This window comes from Cercospora kikuchii (assembly GCF_019650295.1).
Source record: "Cercospora kikuchii DNA, contig_00009, whole genome shotgun sequence".
Classification (NCBI taxonomy): Eukaryota; Fungi; Ascomycota; class Dothideomycetes; order Mycosphaerellales; family Mycosphaerellaceae; genus Cercospora; species Cercospora kikuchii.
In genome coordinates, this window is record NW_025408590.1 from 53,845 (window position 1) to 71,239 (window position 17,395).

The 17,395-nt window shown below is 51.6% G+C and overlaps 8 protein-coding genes across 9 annotated transcripts; 5 read left to right on the forward strand and 3 right to left on the reverse strand.

The window, feature by feature from the left end:
* Positions 1-1,146: 1,146 nt before the first annotated feature.
* On the forward strand, positions 1,147-2,915 carry CKM354_001217000 (uncharacterized protein; the record flags this gene model as incomplete). The annotated part of the gene is made up of 2 exons (XM_044807685.1): positions 1,147-1,628; positions 1,679-2,915. The coding sequence occupies 2 exons, from the start codon at positions 1,147-1,149 to the stop codon at positions 2,913-2,915; spliced, it is 1,719 nt and encodes a 572-aa protein (XP_044663620.1).
* A 325-nt stretch (positions 2,916-3,240) lies between these two features.
* Positions 3,241-4,554, reverse strand: CKM354_001217100 (uncharacterized protein; the record flags this gene model as incomplete). The annotated part of the gene is made up of 4 exons (XM_044807686.1): positions 3,241-3,549; positions 3,619-4,385; positions 4,435-4,467; positions 4,515-4,554. The coding sequence occupies 4 exons, from the start codon at positions 4,552-4,554 to the stop codon at positions 3,241-3,243; spliced, it is 1,149 nt and encodes a 382-aa protein (XP_044663621.1).
* A 337-nt stretch (positions 4,555-4,891) lies between these two features.
* Positions 4,892-5,581, forward strand: CKM354_001217200 (uncharacterized protein; the record flags this gene model as incomplete). The annotated part of the gene is made up of 1 exon (XM_044807687.1): positions 4,892-5,581. One exon carries the CDS (start codon positions 4,892-4,894, stop codon positions 5,579-5,581), a length of 690 nt encoding a protein of 229 aa, XP_044663622.1.
* A 26-nt stretch (positions 5,582-5,607) lies between these two features.
* On the reverse strand, positions 5,608-6,723 carry CKM354_001217300 (uncharacterized protein; the record flags this gene model as incomplete). Its single annotated transcript, XM_044807688.1, has 2 exons — positions 5,608-5,883; positions 6,067-6,723. The coding sequence occupies 2 exons, from the start codon at positions 6,721-6,723 to the stop codon at positions 5,608-5,610; spliced, it is 933 nt and encodes a 310-aa protein (XP_044663623.1).
* Positions 6,724-9,900: 3,177 nt separating this feature from the next.
* CKM354_001217400 (uncharacterized protein) lies at positions 9,901-10,890 on the reverse strand (the record flags this gene model as incomplete). The annotated part of the gene is made up of 1 exon (XM_044807689.1): positions 9,901-10,890. The coding sequence occupies one exon, from the start codon at positions 10,888-10,890 to the stop codon at positions 9,901-9,903; it is 990 nt and encodes a 329-aa protein (XP_044663624.1).
* A 237-nt stretch (positions 10,891-11,127) lies between these two features.
* On the forward strand, positions 11,128-11,343 carry CKM354_001217500 (uncharacterized protein; the record flags this gene model as incomplete). Its single annotated transcript, XM_044807690.1, has 1 exon — positions 11,128-11,343. The coding sequence occupies one exon, from the start codon at positions 11,128-11,130 to the stop codon at positions 11,341-11,343; it is 216 nt and encodes a 71-aa protein (XP_044663625.1).
* A 236-nt stretch (positions 11,344-11,579) lies between these two features.
* CKM354_001217600 (uncharacterized protein) lies at positions 11,580-13,172 on the forward strand (the record flags this gene model as incomplete). The annotated part of the gene is made up of 1 exon (XM_044807691.1): positions 11,580-13,172. The coding sequence occupies one exon, from the start codon at positions 11,580-11,582 to the stop codon at positions 13,170-13,172; it is 1,593 nt and encodes a 530-aa protein (XP_044663626.1).
* A 386-nt stretch (positions 13,173-13,558) lies between these two features.
* CKM354_001217700 (uncharacterized protein) lies at positions 13,559-16,279 on the forward strand (the record flags this gene model as incomplete). Of its 2 annotated transcripts, XM_044807693.1 has the most annotated exons (2): positions 13,559-15,861; positions 15,917-15,998. In XM_044807693.1, 2 exons carry the CDS (start codon positions 13,559-13,561, stop codon positions 15,996-15,998), a joined length of 2,385 nt encoding a protein of 794 aa, XP_044663628.1. The 2 variants fall into 2 exon arrangements, with proteins under 2 accessions (XP_044663628.1, XP_044663627.1); XM_044807692.1 differs by having other exon boundaries at positions 13,559-16,279.
* Positions 16,280-17,395: the final 1,116 nt, after the last annotated feature.

Genomic DNA, 17,395 nt, shown 5'->3' on the forward strand with positions numbered 1-17,395 from the left:
ACTGCTTCTTGCAGAAGAGCGCTTTGTGCGTCGTCGATCTTTTCGGCACCTGGTCAATCATGCTGTATCCTGGCACTGACTTTCATGTGCTTGTCGATTGTTTAGTGCTGGCTACTGGCATGTTAGGAGGCTGTTCCTTCGCGACATATACCCTGATCGATAGATCTCTGCCCAAGGGCGAAAGACCACAGTCCACCCGGCCTCCATCGTCAATAATTCAAGCGGCTCCGCGCCTCACACAATCTCCGTCACCGAAATTGATTCCCGGACGACCTCGTGTGAAGCTTCCATCTTCACACGCATCTCGAACACAATAACCAGAAGTATTTGAGCCGCAGGATCTTTGACTGTCCTCACGTGATCTTCAAGTCCCGCTAGTACCGCTGTCAGCCGCACTAAAGAAATCTACGCCGTTGCCTCTTTGGGATTCAAGGTCTCCGCCGTGCTCGCTCAAACCGTTTGTACCGCGTTTGCCGGACTTTTTAGCCAGCCAGAGCAAGCCAGAGCAAGCCACCATTTGCTTGAACGCGCGAAGGATGTCATGTCCAGCAGTCACAGCTGGTGACAAATCGCATGTGTTCGCAAGATGGTGAAGCAGGCCTCGAGCAGGAGACCGAGCTGGGAAGCAGAAGATTCGATTTACGATCATGGATATGAGAAGCGACCAAGGAGATCCTCGTCAATTCGTCGAAAGGTTCTACGGTACCAACCATTGCTTCTCTTTTAAGCCATACTACCTGTTGATCTAAGTTCACCTTCTAGATCACGGCTGACTGCAGGGCGCTCTTGCTTACTTCTCACGTGTCTGGGGAAATTGCGGGGGCTGAATCGCTTTTCCTTGCTATACCAAACTACATCTGTCCTTTGCCGTCGCGTAGAGGATCGTCCGTGTAGGTTTGAGGCCATTATACGCAAGACCATTGGACAGCGCTCAATTCTATAGCGACGGCAGCTTCCAGTCGGAACCAACACACGCGCGCAAACAGACTTTCATGCACGTACGCCGCACGTGTACTTCGTCTGATATTCCCGCGTGGCAGCGGCGATCTGATCAGCATAATAAAGGTAGATCATTGCCTGCAGAGCTCGAGGTATGCTGTTGCTCTTCTCTTCCTCTTTTTCTACTCTCTCCAGCAATCGCCCACCATGGCCACCGAGGTCAGTCAAGAGAAGGCTCAAGGGCTCCAACAACAACATGAATACAACGATGACAAGTCAAGCCTGGAGAAAGGCCCTCCAGAAGGCTTTCAGACCGGCAAGGATGGCGAAGACATTCCATGGACCGCAAAGCGTATGATCGCTGTGCTCTCTTTGTGTATCGTCTATGTGGGCTCGCAAATCATCCTCTACTTCACCAGCTCCGCGCTCGCTCCTATCTCGCAGAGCTTAGGCACGACTCGCGGTAACTGGATGTTGACTGCGAACACGTTGGCAGTGGCTGCCATCTGTCCATTCGTGGGCTACATTACTGATCTGATGGGCCGCCGGAACATTGCACTCATCGGAACTCTCTTCCTCCTCATCTCCTGCGCCGTTCAGGCCACAGCCAACTCTCTCGCGCAAGCTGTGTCTGCTCAAGCTATTGGTGGCTTGGGAGCTGGTATGGCCGAGCTTGTTGCGCTTGCTGGGTAAGTTATACACTCATGACACAAAAGCACGTATCCTGACATGATCCCAGTGTCGCAGAAATCACTCCAGCACGCTGGAGAGGTGTTACCCTTTCCCTGGTCACCTTTTCGATCGTCCCATTCATGCCACAACTCCTCTACACCATCCTCATCGTCCGCAACTCCACATGGCGATACTGCTTCCTCCTCTGCGGTCTGTGGAACCTCGTCGGCATGGTCGGCCTCGTTTTCTGCTACAAGCCACCACCACGACCAAACGCAGAGGGTCTCACCAAGATGCAAATTCTGGCGCGTGTCGACTGGGTTGGCGCTTTCCTCTCCATCGTCGGCATCACCTTATTCCTCGTCGGACTACAAGCAGGAGGCTACCCACACCCATGGACCTCAGCACCAGTCCTTGGACCACTCATCGTGGGAGCTCTCACAACATTCGTCGCTTTCCCACTCTGGGAAGTCTACGGCAAACACCCCTTTCCCATGGTCCCAAGCAAGATCTTTAAAGGCCAACGCGTCGTGGCTCTCGCGTACGTGATCGTCTTCATCGCCGGAATGGAATTCTACTCGATCCTGGGCTTCTTCCCTCTCGTCCTACAGTACGTCTACAACACCGACGCCATCACCATCGGTGTCCGTGGCCTCTGCTACCCCTGGGCAATCCTCGGCGGAGCCTGTATCGTCTCCTTCCTGATGAGCTACACCAAAGGCCACGTCCGAACCATGTTCTTCACCGTCGCAGCCATCATGACAGCCTTCACCGGCGCCTTGGTCGTCTCCAATCCCAACAACCCCGGCACAACAATCACCCTCGCCACCTTCGCAGCCTTCGGCAACGGCGCCTTGGTCGTCCCAGCCTTAACCCTAGCCTTCTACGCCGCCCCGGACGAATTCGTCGGAACAGTCGGCGCCCTCTCCCTCTCCGTCCGCTTCGTCGGCGGCTCAATCGGAACCTCCATCTTCTTCAACATCTTCCTCACACGCTTCACTCGCTTCCTCCCAGAATTCGTCGGCGCAGCCGCAGTGCAATCCGGTGTCACAGACGAACAAACCATCATCGCCATCATCACCGCTTACGCCTCGCAAGTTCCTGGTGCAGCGGCTGCGATTGAGGGGATCAGTGCTTCGACTGTTGCGGCGACGCAGTATGCGAGTCAGATGGCTTATTCGGAGGCGTTGAAGATGGTTTGGTATGCTACGATTCCGTTTGGAGTTGTGAGTTGTATTGCTTGTGCGTTTTTGCCGAATATTAGGCAGTTTATGACGAGTAAGGTTGCGGTTGATATTCATTAGTTGTTGTTGAATGATGGGGAGGAGGAAATATGTTTTGGGGAGATTGTTAGTAGGAAGTGAAGAAATGCGGACATGACTCATAATCACATATTGTGCCTCCTCAAGCGTTTCTACCCAGTATTTGCAAATTGTTAGCAAGTATGTTCTCCGTGCATCAGAAGGTTCTCGCAACTAGCATTTCCCTGGAAGGTATGATTACTGAGAGTCATGGACGAAGCGCAATCACAGCAATTCATCGTGTAAGATCTACCTCCTCACAGCGCAGCATAAGCATACACCTCATTCCCACATCCATTCATTCCCATTTCTCATATCATCGCATCCTCTACGGCAACTCATTCGGCGTAGCCCCATTAACAGCATTCGACTGCCCAGTCCCATCATGCGCATACTCATCCGGCTTATACTCACGAACCTGCTCCACCCATCCAAACTCATCCTTGATCTTGCCCTGCTGAATGCCCTTCAGCTGTGCCAGAAGTTTAACGACAGCTGGACCGGGCTCATCGCCGCCTCCTTGGTATTTGAAAGTGTCGTTCTTGGAGCGCATGGTGATGCTCTTGATGGGGACGAGAGCTGCTGCTGTGCCTGCTGCGGCGATTTCGGTGAAAGTGCCGATTTCGTTGTATTTGATCTGTGAGATTGTTGTTAGTTTGGTGTGACGATGAGTTGGGTGGGTGACAAGGAGGATGCAGGGACTTACTGGTCTCTGCTCGACTTTCCATCCCCAACTCTTGGCGATTTCGCAGATTGTGTTGCTCGTCACGGACTTGATCACATTCTTGCTATCTGGAACGACGATCGTGCAGCCTTCTTCGGGGTTGCCGTGGATTCCGATGAAGCCGGAAGTTGAGAACTCGTCCACTTCTGTTCGTGTTCGGCTGTCGAGGTGAAGGGTGATGCCGAAGCCTTCTTTCTTGGCTTTTCCGCTATGTCGCAGGACAGGAGCGTAGTTGCCGCCGATCTTGGCACTACCTGTGCCTTCTGGAGCAGCGCGATCGAAGTCTTCCAGGATCAGACATGCGACTGGGTGCACGCCGTGGTAGACACCAGTGGGCATGACGAAAACGAGGAAAGTGTACTCTTCAGGTGGATCGAGGCCGAGTTGAGCACTGGACCCGAAAAGAAGAGGACGAATGTACATGGAAGCACCAGTGCGGTGAGGTGGAACGTATGCGGCGTTCAAACTGACCGCGAGGTGGACTGACTTTTTGAACAGCTCGACTGGAACCTCTGGCATGCTGACGAAGGAAGCAGAGTGCTGCATACGTTCTGCGTTGGCCTGAGGCCTGAAGATACCAATGGTCTTGTCATCAGGTCCGCGGGAAGCCTTCAGTCCTTCGTAGCATTGCATTCCGTAGTTGAGTCCTGGTGCCATGCCGTGCAGGCGAAGGAAGGGATCTTGCACAAATTTCGGAGCAGTCCATTCTCCGGTCTTGACTGAGTAGGTCGATTCGATGTGGCCGTTGACTTTGCAATGTCAGATTGTGGTGTTTACGACTGTAATACTCGTGCTTACCTTCGCGGACTTTGAAGCCGATGTCGTCCCAATCTGGATCGAGTCAGTATATTGCCAGTTCTTCGGTGACTGTAACCTACCGATGGTATTGACCGGTGGAGGTGGGAACGTTGAAGCCATGTTGAGTGAGTCTTGTTGTGTGTGCTGACAGAGTAAGCAGTGGTGCTGGATGATGAGTCGTGCCAATGGCATATATTTCCTGGCCGAGGTCGCTCGTTCAAGACATGCTGGTCAGGCATAAAAAGTTGATGCCTGAACTGCTTACTTTAATTGAGACACATGCTTCCAACAATAAAGCTTGGACATCCTTGTCCTCATCTCCCGTTGCCAACGACATGTTGTCCTTTGAGCCTGCAGGACTCGTCGTCTACCACCTCCGCGTAGTTCGATAATCTGAGCATTCAATAGGCAGTTCCTCATTCCTCAGTATCACCGCTCCACGACATCAACAATCAACATGGCTACTCGACGGTACTACACCGTGCTGGCCCTCCTATGCTTCATCGTCTTCTTCACCATGCTCAGCGGCATGCGCACTCTTCGCCAATCAGTGAATGACCAGGGGGCGCTGAAAGCTGCCCGTACAGCAGAGTCACTCCAACAGACTACAGATGGAGCTCTCCAGCTTGGCCAGGTGGCTTTGACTGGCCACGCCATCGCTCCAAAGCTGGGCAACGAGACAGCGAAAGCGGAACTCGGACGATCGACGTGGCATTTCTTCCACACGGTCATGGCTCGCTTCCCCGAGAAGCCGACTGAAGAGGAGAGCAACACCCTGCGCACCTTCATCTACTCCTTCCAGCGCGTGTATCCCTGCGGAGATTGTGCGACACATTTCGGAGAGCTACTGAAGAAGTTCCCACCGCAAGTGAGCTCGAGAAATGCAGCGGCAGGCTGGGCATGTCATGTGCATAACCAGGTGAACATTAGGCTTCACAAAGAGATATTCGACTGCAACAACATTGGAGACTTCTACGATTGTGGCTGTGCGAAGGACGAGGAAGACGAGAAGAAAGAGAAAGAGGGGGGAGCGAGGACAACAGAGATACGGGATACCAGCAAGGATAAGCCAGAGATGAGCTCGTTGAACAAGGAGAAATATGCCGTGAATGGACGAGACTTCAATGAAGATCTGGTGTTCTCTTGAGCCAGCGCAGTCAGGATACCATCTCGTCACTCGGACTTTGTCCCTCCTCTCTTGCTTTCTGACAATCGAGGTGCATCACCACATTGCACCCACTTGGACACCCAGGCTGCAGCACTGATGCAGCTGAGAAGGAAATCGAAGCCCAGCGATGTCACAGCCGGATGACTCCAGAGCGCTGGCAGTAGAAGGTCATTGAACTCCATGATCAAAAACTCAATCCGCATGAAATCGAGATTCCGCAAGAAACACCCGACGCCCGCCGTCATAGCGATAGCGCAAACTGTCACCAGTTTCTGCATGGCCTGCATATCAGAACCGCCACGCTGATAGCTCGTTGTGTTGATCCCTCGCTACAACTTCGGCAGAAACAGTGGCAGCAACAGCAACATCCTCGCAATGAGTATTATTTGGATGAGATACCGGCTGTCCACTTCCACTTTTCTTGGTGGTCCACAACCCCAAGGCACGGCTTCGATCTTGCGCACTGTGATGGGGTACACATTGTCCAGAACGTCCCAGATTAGCGGGAAAGCCGCCAATACCAAAGAGGCTCCATAACCCAGCACAACGCCTGCAGTGATCTTCCGTGGCAACGTCACTTCTGTGTTCAAATCCGCTGGCGGTAACTTGAGCAGCGCTACGTAAAATAGATTCTGCGCAAACGAAATGGGCAAGATCTGGCTCAACGCAAAATACGCGCATAGCCTTGGAACTCTTCTGTGCACGCCTTCAGCTCCCATGTACAGGCACACAGACATGGTCGCCCACAGCGCAGCTTGCGTCCAGAAAAATCTCTTCAGATCTTCAACGATTGCGACGCCGAAGTCCTTGAACAAAGTCGATGTGATGGACCATTTCCAGATTGTTGCCAGCGCCGAGGCCACACTGATCCCTTCAGGAAGAGGATGGTCTTGCGTCCACAATCTGAAGGAATAGACCAGCACGTGCAGCATGTTGAAGGATAAGGCGACAAAGCTGAAAAATGCCAGACCGCTAAAGACCCGAACTTGGCTTCGTCTCTCGGGGGGAGTAGGCAGTCGGATGAGAGAGTCCAGGACGAGGGATGTGAACACAAGGGCCAGGACGATATAGAGCCAGAATATGAGGGCCCCGAAGAGGTTCGTTGCAGCCTGATCTTCCATGTCTTAGATTATTGATGTCGATAATAGTGCCGTACCAACTTCTGTGCAAGTAGATCTGTGAGAGCCCGTTCATAATCTCCTCAGTTGTTCATGTCGCGCGGGGCGGCTAGGCATCAAAGTCGCAACGGACTGGAGCAGTCGGACTGTGCCGCACGACACTGTGACGCCATAATTCAAGAAGACCCTTGAAATTCGGGCCCTTGCGTTGGAGCAACATGCTGACTGCACGTTCAAGCATAGAAAGTGTTTGCAAGCTCGAGATAAACGTCAGGGCAGTACATACTTGCAACCAAAGTCACGACACATGTTCACCGGTCCCAGCCGCTAGGAACTGTATGGCATGAACTCTCACCGATCGACGAACGACGAGGAACTTCAGCATTGTCCATACAAAAGTAGTCAACGGCGAAAAGAGCAAAACAGATCACCTTCCACTTCCTTAGCGAACAAGCGTGCTCGATGGCACTTGCCTGCAATCGATCTACATGTCACGGCTGTAGAGCTGACATTATCTTTCAAGCATCTGCTATGCAGCTGACGACTTACTGACTTGACCAACGAAGCAGAAGACGATCGTTGACAGTCGTGGTTCAGGCCCGATTATAGTGCTTGGACTGTTTCTGGCCAGGCAAAAAGAGATGAAAGTAGCGCTGAAACCGATCGAAATAACGAAAGTCCAGGGCAACAGGGCAAAACAATCGCCTTCTACGTGATACGACATGGAATGAAGAACCGAAACCAGGTCAGGCACCACAAGCGCTTCTTATTCGCAATCTCTTTACCAAGCATCAGCGGGTGCTGACGACTTACTGACTTGACCAACAAAGCAGAAGACGATCGTTGAATAAGACGATTCGAGCGCCTTTATGTTGCTCAGATTCTGGCAGTGTTGTCAAAAAAGACAGCGGACTGGGGCCTCATCTCTCATTAGGAAGTCGAAGCAAAAGGACAAAACAAATCGCTATCCACCTCATTGAATATTGGTGCCCATCACACCCGTACAATGTAACGAGATCCGTTATTGTACGAGACTCGTGGGCTACATATTTGGAACAAACATCGACCATGTGGCTGACGACTTACTGACTTGACTAATGAGGTAGAAGGCGATCGTTGGCAGCCGATGTTGGAGCGCTACCATATTGCTTGGATTCTAACAGCTTGTTCAAAATTGAAAGTGGACTGGATGCTCAATTCTCGTTGCGAAAGTCAAAGCAGAAAGGCAAAACAGTACGCCGTCCACCTCATCCAAAGACCGCGGCAAAGTACATGCCACACAACACGATTGGCCTCAACGTTGTGCAGCGCTTGTATACCGTATCTTGAAATCAAGCATCGGCCACATCGCTGACGACTTACTGACTTGACCAACGAGGGGGAAGGCGATCGTCGAGTTCTGCTGGGAGGTAGTCAAATATATGGGCTTATTGCCTAGGAAGGAGGGAAGATCAAAAACGAATCGCCTTCTACTTCAATCACCCCCTCGCCATTCCGACCATCTAGATTGTTACGGACAAGTACACCTTGCAAAACGATAGGCTGGGATAAAAAATCAAGCATCGGCCACGGAGCTCACGGCGGACTGGTTTCAATGACAAAGCATAAGACGATCGTTGATTCTCGATAACCGTTGTTTGTAGATTCATGCCTAGCTAACTATGTCAAAAGATGGGATAGCATAGCACGCATATGCAGAACCTTCGGGTCCTACGCAAAGTCGATGCAAAAGGGGCAAAACAAGAGCCTTGCACTATGTTCGAATACTATCGTCATCTACGCCTCTCTTAATGTCCGAGACAAGACATCGAAGAGGATCTTCAAACGTAATTGATCTCAAGCGTCAGAAGCGGACTAGTAACTAACGACTTACTGACTTAACTAACGAAGTGCAAGGCAATCGTTGAGTTCCGAAGATGTATCCTTGTACATGTAGGCTTAGCTCGCTGTAGCACCGGAAACGATAGAACAAGACACAGCTAGGCCGTAGAGAATCGTTCCGTCCTGCAAAGGTCCTCAAAATAATTAATGAAGTCGAAGCAAAAAGACAAAACAATCGGCTCCTGCCATGTTTTGGAACGGCCGATCAACCTACACCCGAATGCTGCGAGGTCAAACATTCCACTGAAGTTTATAGCTGCATCTGTGCATCAAGCATCGACCACATGGTCGACGACTTACTGACTGAGCTAAGAAGGTATAAGACGATCGTTAAGCTTGAATTATGACTGCTTACATCTGTAGTCTCAATGACAGGAATTGATTGGCAAAGAGCAAAAAGACATCGCCTTCTACTGCGTATAGAAAACTGGACGCAACAGGCAACAATGCCAGAGATTCGAGCAAAACCCAACCGCCTTGTACCTTATTCGAACGGGCAAAATTCAGGCTCAGAAAATATCGCAACACTGAACATTACTATGGTTGATAGTCTACCGTATAGTCCAAGCATTAGCTATATAGCCAACAACTTACTAACTTGACTAATGAGGGACAACACGATCGTTGAGGTCTGGAAGTTTTCTCTCAAATATGTAGGCTCAGTAGGCCCTTTCAATCAGAAAAGAGCGATCTTCAACACTCAAACATAGGGCGCACAAAATCGTGGGTCAAGCCCAAAAATACAGACATGGGGAAGTGCCGCCTGCTCTCTCTATCATTCGCCTAAAAGCACGTCCAAAGTTAGCATAAAAAGGGCAAAACAACAATCGCCTTGCACTTAATTAGACACTAAGGCGCAGCGGAGCCTGCGCTTCATGTCATAGCAGACATGGAGAGCGAATTCGCAAGCTGGATTAACATCAAGCATCAAGTGGTCCTGACGACTTACTGGTTTGGCTAACGTGGCGGCAAGACGATCGTTGAACTTTGGCGATGACTGCTTGTATATGTAGTTCCAGCAGGGCTCACCACTCTACAGTAATTCGGGGGAGGACAAGATGTCGATTGTGCTGAAGCGAGCTTGAATGATTTTGAATCGCTACGACTCAGAAGTAATAGATCTGTTCGGAAGGAGCCAGTACAGCAGAAGAGGCCTCGCTCTGTCGTGATCAGAACACGATCACACATGCCTTTTGTTTCATACCTATTTCATCTATCTCGTGATCATAGTCGTACTCATGCATCAGCGTTTCCTCTATCCTTTTGAAACCCCATTGCGTACACCGCGTGTGCACACAACTACTCTCCCTGCTCATCACCAATCTTCTCCAACTTCCCCATCGCTCTCTTCTCGCCGGATTCCCCGAACAGACGCACGCGATCGATGCGTGTCTTCTCCTCATCACCCTGTCCGTCTGCCACGAAAATGGTGACTGAGCTGATGTTTTGGAACTTGACGAATCGTAGCTCCACCTTCGCCGTGTGCGTCTCCTCGTCCCAGTCGCGCTCCTTAATCTCGACGGTCTGAGTTGCAGGCGTGTCCTCCGCTTCATCGAACCCTAGCACATGGCTGCGATTCGAGTAGAGGTGTAACGTCCGTGGTCGCGTCGTCTCTTCACCTGGTAATGACGTGATCTGCAGGCTGTGCAGCTTGAGCGTCCCTTGGAATGGAATGAAAAGCATCAGCTGCTCGTCTGTGTCCGATTCGATCCAGTCTTTCTTGCCGCTTTCTGCTGATTTGCCTTTGCCTAGACCACTCGGTTGTGAAGGATCAAAGATTACTCTCCGCTCGCCCGACTCTCCGTCTACGTTCAGGAAATCGAGGCCCTTGATCTCGACCTCGTCGCTTATCTCATGGTATCCCTTTGGTCCTGGCACGGCGAGCCATTGAGGTCCACCAGTCCCACTCGGTCCTGCGCTGGAACTGCCACCTCCACCAGCATCGCTCTGTTGCGCTTCGAGAGCGATCTGCTTGATAGCCTCGTTAAGACCTTTAGGATCGGCACCTCTGATTCTCTTGACCTCGCGACCGGCTTTGAAGATGAGGAACGTAGGCATGGCGGAAATGTTGTACGTCTGGGCAATCTCTTTCTGCGCATCGGTGTCGACCTTCGTGAAAGTGATAGAGCCAGGTCTGCTGAGTTGGCTGGCAAGCGCATCGTAGGCGGGGGCGATTACTTTACATGGTCCGCACCATGTGGCCCAGAAGTCGGTGACGACGATGCGCGAGGAAGAGAGGACTTGGGAGAAGTGTTGCGGAGAGGAAATGTCGACGATTGTGGAGCCCATCGTGGCGGTGGTGAGGAGGAAGAGGGGGGGTGTTGTCGGTGGAGTGTTGGTGTCGAAGTTGAGAAAGTGTCACTGCAGTCGGTGTTTGGTGGGGCAGGTTGCGTCGAGGGCAGGCAACACCCCGTTCGTCACGTCAACTCTCTCGCGCCGCCATCCAGCAGAATCACGCAGAAACATCTGCTGACACATACACAAACAATTCTTCCATCTAATGTCCAGCTTCGCCGCGTGGTGAGCATGTCCCTCGACCACCTCCGACTCAGCGGCCTGCAACTCACCAAGTCCGAACGCCTGGTCGTCTGCGCCTTGAGCTATCTGTTCGTGGCTCCCATAGTCTGGAGTAAAGGCAAGAAGTTCTGCTCCTATCTCTACGAAACCGCCCTCGAAGCTCGCCGCCAGCTGCGCGAGGAAGACCGCGATCACCGACGCGCCAACTTCGCCGCCGCCGTCTAGTACACTTTCCTGCTGGTGCTGCGCATTTCGAGGCAGAAGGCTTCGTTGGCTTTATTACGGATATTGTTGGACGAGCCTCGTCTCGCTGGTCCCCTCTTCGCTCTTTGGCACCTGCATATCCGCCACCTTCTCGAACTCGACGGAGTCGTCTTCTTTCCACGCGCGGATCGCTTTGACGGGGACGAACTTCGCGAACTGCTGGCCCGCGCCGAAGAGCGCTAGAACAGACGCTCGACATGTCGGCCAGCGTCTATGTGGTGGACTCCACATTTCAGAGAACACAGATCAAGGTCACACCCGGGACATATTTGCGAGAAGTGCTGGAAGAGGCATGCAAGAAGAAGAAGCTGAATCCTGAATCGTGGGTATTGAAGACACAAGATGGCAAGAAGACATTGGATCTATCACAACCCTTTCGATTATCGGGCCTCGCTTCAGGTGCAAAGCTTCAGCTCGTGCAAGGAAGTCGCTCCGCAAGCGTGGTAAATGTGGCTCTGCAACTTCCAGAGAAAGAAGGTGGAAAGCGATTGCAGGACAAGTTCCCGAGCACGACCAGCCTTTGGCTAGTTTTACGAAAGTTCGAGGATGCTGTTGCTGGGGGAGCTGTGACACAGAAGATCAATATCACACAACGAGCTACACCATCGAACGTCGGATCTGGTTCTGGCAGGCTGGAATACGAACAACCGTGTCTCAATGTGATGGGCAGATCACTTGAGACGTTTGCTGATCTGCAGAAGACCTTGACGCAACTGGGCATTAGTGGCAGCGTGCTTATTCGTTTGACCTACAAGAGCAGCGGGAAGCCTCTGGAGCAGGCGATGAATGAGATTGAACAGTACTTCAGTGAGGCTGAAGCTCCTCCCTCCGCAACACAGCCTGCTGGGGGTGCACATGCTGCCACGGTGAATGATACAACAGGCGTACCCGATGCCACAACATCGACGCCTGATGTACCATTGGGCGGGAATGCTGGTCCAGACCCGGCTGAGCCATCGGATGTTCCTATGGAGGACGCCCCCATCGCACAGCCAGTCGAAGATGATGTGATAGCTTCTTCATCAATAACAGAACCTACCGGATCTACAACTCAGCCGCCTGCTGATGCATCTGCAGCCTCTTCAGAAGATTCTGCTTCGACGAAGCCCAATCTCGTCAACGGCATGGCAGTGTACCTTCCTTCATCGTCAACTACACCCGCTGCTGCGCTTCAAGAAGACGATCCCTCAAGCTTTGAGCCAAGCATAGAGCAGGCGAAAGCTTTGCAAGCCGCACTCCAGAAACATGGCCAGAACAAGCGACTTCTCTCGGACAAGGAGATTGAAGAGCAGGAGGCTGCGAAGAGAGCAGAGCTTGAACGCATACAACGCGTGATTGTTCGTGTCAAATATCCCGACCAGAGCATCATCGAGACGCCAGTCTTGAGCACCGAAACCGCGTCCGATCTGTATGCCAAGGTGCAAAACACTCTTGCACAAGCCCCTGAACCATTTGAGCTGAAGTTCTATGGCGACAAGAACCAAATGACGACCTTACCAAACAACAGTGACAAGAAGCTCGTGCGTGACTTTGGGTTTCGGGGAAAGGTGCTTGTGACATTGGTCTGGTCCAAGGAGGCATCTCAAAAAGCCAGACAAGGTCCAAGCTTGAAGGAAGAGTATCGAAGTCAGGCCCAGGAGCTGAAGGTGAATGTTGTGACACAGCAGAAGCAAGGTGAAGAAGATCACAAAGCTGCCATGAAGCAGCCAGAGAAGAAAGAAGGAGGTGCTAACAAGGGTAACATCGAGGATAAGATGAAGAAATTCCTGGGGTTCGGCAAAAAGAAGTGAGCATGACTTTACGAGAGAACGATCATTCGAATGGCATCGACAGCATAGCGTGCAATGGCGAGTACTGTATAGTTAGGATAGAGAAGAGAGCGATCGTTCGCGAAGCATAGAGCATAATGCATGCGACTACGATGATTATGAACATGACCTTCACACGTGAAAGCCTTACCAAACAATGCTCATGCCGATGCATAAAGAGCGGAAGAACTATCGGGCCGACACTCGAGAGCATGACGCGACATCATCGTCCGCAGCTTGGATTCGCCGATCGACGACTTGCATGCTACCAAAACACCTTCACACCACCTCCTACACGCTCCCCACCACACCAGCTTCGACGACGCATCACCGCTCTCTCTTCCAGGACATGCCCCATCACCCTCACCATGTCCTCCCTTCTCCTCTTCGAAAACAATATGAAAGAACCCGATGACAATAATCACCACAACCACACCCGCGATGACCGCTCCGAATGGGAAAACCTCATGGGCGCCACCAACCCACGCGACACGACAATTCAAATCGTCCTCTCCCTCCTTCTCGGCACGACCGCCTTTTTCGCCTTCTGCTTCCTCCGACCACGCTGGAAAAACCTCTACGCTGCACGAAAACGAACGTCAAAACATGCTGGGATCGCGACATTACCTGAGCTGCCAGATACAATGTTTGGGTGGATTTTGCCATTATGGAGGATCAGTGAGCAGCAGGTTCTTGCATCCGCGGGACTGGACGCTTATGTCTTCTTGACTTTCTTCAAAATGGCGATGAAGTTTTTGATTGTAACGCTGGGGTTCTCGTTGGTGGTCATCAAGCCTGTGCATGATGCTTATCCGGATGATGATGATGACGATGATTTCGGGAAGAATGGGACACATCATAATGATACGGACCTTTGGATTCGGCAAGGGTTGAAGAGAAGTGTGAGATTATTCGAAGGAAACGGGACAGGTGGTGGAGGAAACTGGACCGTCCCATTCTTTCCAGAAAATCTGGAGTCGGACTACCTCTGGATGTATATTGTTTTCGCGTACCTCTTCTCCGGAATCCTGATATACTTGGTCATATCGACGACGAGGAAAGTGATCGAAGTCAGGCAGGAATTTTTGGGTACGCAGACGACGGTTACGGATAGGACAATTCGGCTTTCGGGAATACCAAAAGACCTACAGGACGAGGAGCGGATCAAAGAATTTATTGAGAGTTTGGAGATTGGGCATGTGGAGAGAGTAGTGCTGTGTCGGAATTGGAGAGATCTGGACAAAGCCATGGCCAAGAGGACTGACTTGCTGAGGAAACTGGAAGAAGCGTGGACGATTCATCTGGGATACCGAAGGATTGAGAGGAATCTGGAGACGTTGCCGATTGCGCAGCCGAGTCCGCCGGAGCCGCTGATTGATGCCGATGCGAATGACGATGCGAATGAAAATGGGAATCTGATGGGAAGAAGTGAAGGCTCCGTGAGACCCTATTCGAAACCCAGACCGAAGACGACGATTCGATACGGACGGTTTTGGTTCCAGCGAACACAGGTCGACGCGATAGATTACTACACGGAACGGCTGCGAGAAGCTGACGAGCACGTGATGGAGCTGCGCAAGAAAGAGTTCCCGACGACGCCATTGGCATTCGTCACGATGGATTCGGTGGCATCTTGCCAAATGGCGATCCAAGCGGTTCTCGACCCGTCGCCTTTGCAATTCATCGCTAAACAGAGTCCGGAGCCAGTTGACGTGATTTGGGAGAACACTTACATCTCGAAGAGACGACGTATCATCCGCAACTGGACGGTCACGTCAATTATTGTTTTCCTGACGATATTCTGGTCGGTGCTGTTCATTCCAATTGCTGGTCTGCTGAACGTGGAAACAATTGGCAAAGTGGTACCCGGGCTGGCAGATGTACTCAAGGATCATAAGTACATCCGATCGCTCGTCAACACGCAATTGCCCACTGCTATTGCATCTCTCCTGATGGTCCTGGTCCCATACCTCTATTACTACCTCTCCTGGTGCCAGGGTCAGATTTCAAAAGGCGACATCGAGCTGTCAATCATTTCGAAGAACTTCTTCTTCACGTTCTTCAACTTCTTCATCGTCTTCACAGTGCTTGGCACAGCGTCTAAGTTCTACGAAGTCTTTGCGAAGTTTGGTGACGCGATCAGAGATATCCAGAAAGTGGCTTGGACCATGGCGTACTCATTGGGGCGACTACTGAATTTCTACGTCAACTTCATCATTCTCCAAGGTGTCGGTCTCTTTCCATTCCGCATGCTGGAGGTCGGCAGCGTCTGCCTGTATCCGATCATGCTGATCGGCGCGAAGACGCCTCGAGACTACGCGGAGCTCGTCCAGCCTCCCGTCTTCAGCTATGGCTTCTACCTACCGAACGCCATGCTGATCTTCATCATCTGCATGGTTTATTCCGTCCTACGCTCCTCCTGGCAAGTCCTCCTCGCTGGGTTCCTCTATTTCGCGCTGGGACATTACTGCTACAAATACCAACTCCTCTACGCCATGGACCACCGCCAGCAGACCTCTGGTCGCGCTTGGACTATGATCTGCGAGCGCATCTTCATCGGCATGATCCTCTTCCAACTTACCACTGCTGGACAACTCATCCTTAAAGGAGCCATTGCCCGAAGTGTCATGATGGTTCCACTACTGGTCACCACAGTGTGGGTTATGATCATGTATGGCAAAACGTATCAGCCGCTGATGAGATACATCGCTTTGTCGGCTGTCAAGCGAAATGAGCACTATGACCACTACACCGACCAGCAACAGGAAGCTAGTCATCACAGCACACCGCGATACGCTGCAAGCCTGAATAGCACCAATCTGGCTCCAGAGACGAGTATTTGGGCTGGAAGGGATCCAAATGCGGCGTCTGCGGTGGAATGCTCCGTGACGTTGGCTGTGAGAACTGAGGAAGAAGGCGCGAAGACGGAAAGGAATCTGCCTTTCATCAATCCTAGCCTTGTAGCGCCGCTGCATGGGGTGTGGATCGGGGACAAGCCGGCGAGCGAGAGTACCACGCAGGCGAGGCTGGTTGATGTGGATGATGAGGAGGAACGAGAGGAGGAGGAGAGAGGGGATGATCTGGTATGAGAATGAACCTGAATTTCGGGATGGGTGGCGGAGGACTCATGAGACCGCAACGATGTTCATTTTGATGCTTCTTCTGTTTTGGTGTTCTTGTTTTTGACCTGGGCATGGATATGGTATGGAACATAGCGGGCGAGCGCGCATGATACCCTATTTGCAGGTTTGGTCTTTTGCTGGTCGGTTTTAGCATGGTATACTATCGTTACTGTTTGTTGTAGAAAGACATTTTATGAGAACAGAAGGAGAGAGGAGCAGAAGCAGAATGAATATCTGAACAGAGAAATTTTCACAGAGGTATTATTTTGAGTCTGTGGGGAAGTGAGAGGACATGTGATACGACCTCTGCAATGATTCTCTCTCTTTTGTGCCATTTGACTATCCTCAGAAGCTCATCGATCCCGACTGGTCCTCCCTCCGTGCTGCCAGGCCTCTGCCTTGCTATTTCGCATCTAAGAGAATGGCTTCAGCTCCAAATTACTGCACAGTCCGCCACTGCCCTTCAGTCGGTACCACGACGCCCATCAAGGTCAGCTTGTACGATCTGAGACAGAACTCCTTATCATCCTTGTACCCCTGCCTTCTCAAGTGAACCACGAGCTTCGAAAATGACCACGACAGGTTAGCAGGCGCAGGGCGCGGGTACCCTAAAACGCGCGTGCGACTCTCCTGGAAGAATGCACGAATGATGTCTCTCACAGTCAAGCCAGTTGTCCTGTGAACAGTATTGAGTAAAAAGCACCACACTCTCTTCCTCCCCGCCTTATTCGGCAACGTACATTCGCCTCTCCACTGGCAATCGATAGTTGCGTGACAGCAGGGCGGATCTGTAATGAAGCTGTCTAGCATTCCCGGAGTTGTCCACTGTCCTGACAGCATGGTAGTGACGCTGTCGAGCTTTAGGAAAACGTCTTGGGCGAAGCCGGCTGCGAAATTCCACCTCGATGCCAAAATTGGGCGAAATAAGGGGTTCAGTTGAAAAGGACGCAAAACCACCAATCTGTCTCCGTATGTTTTGTTCGTTGACGCTCGTGAGGTGAGTAGTCTTGCTTGGTATGTTTGAACAGAAGCGCTGACGGGAACGCGTTTGAAATCTTCCACGGGTTGCCACCCCAGCAATGG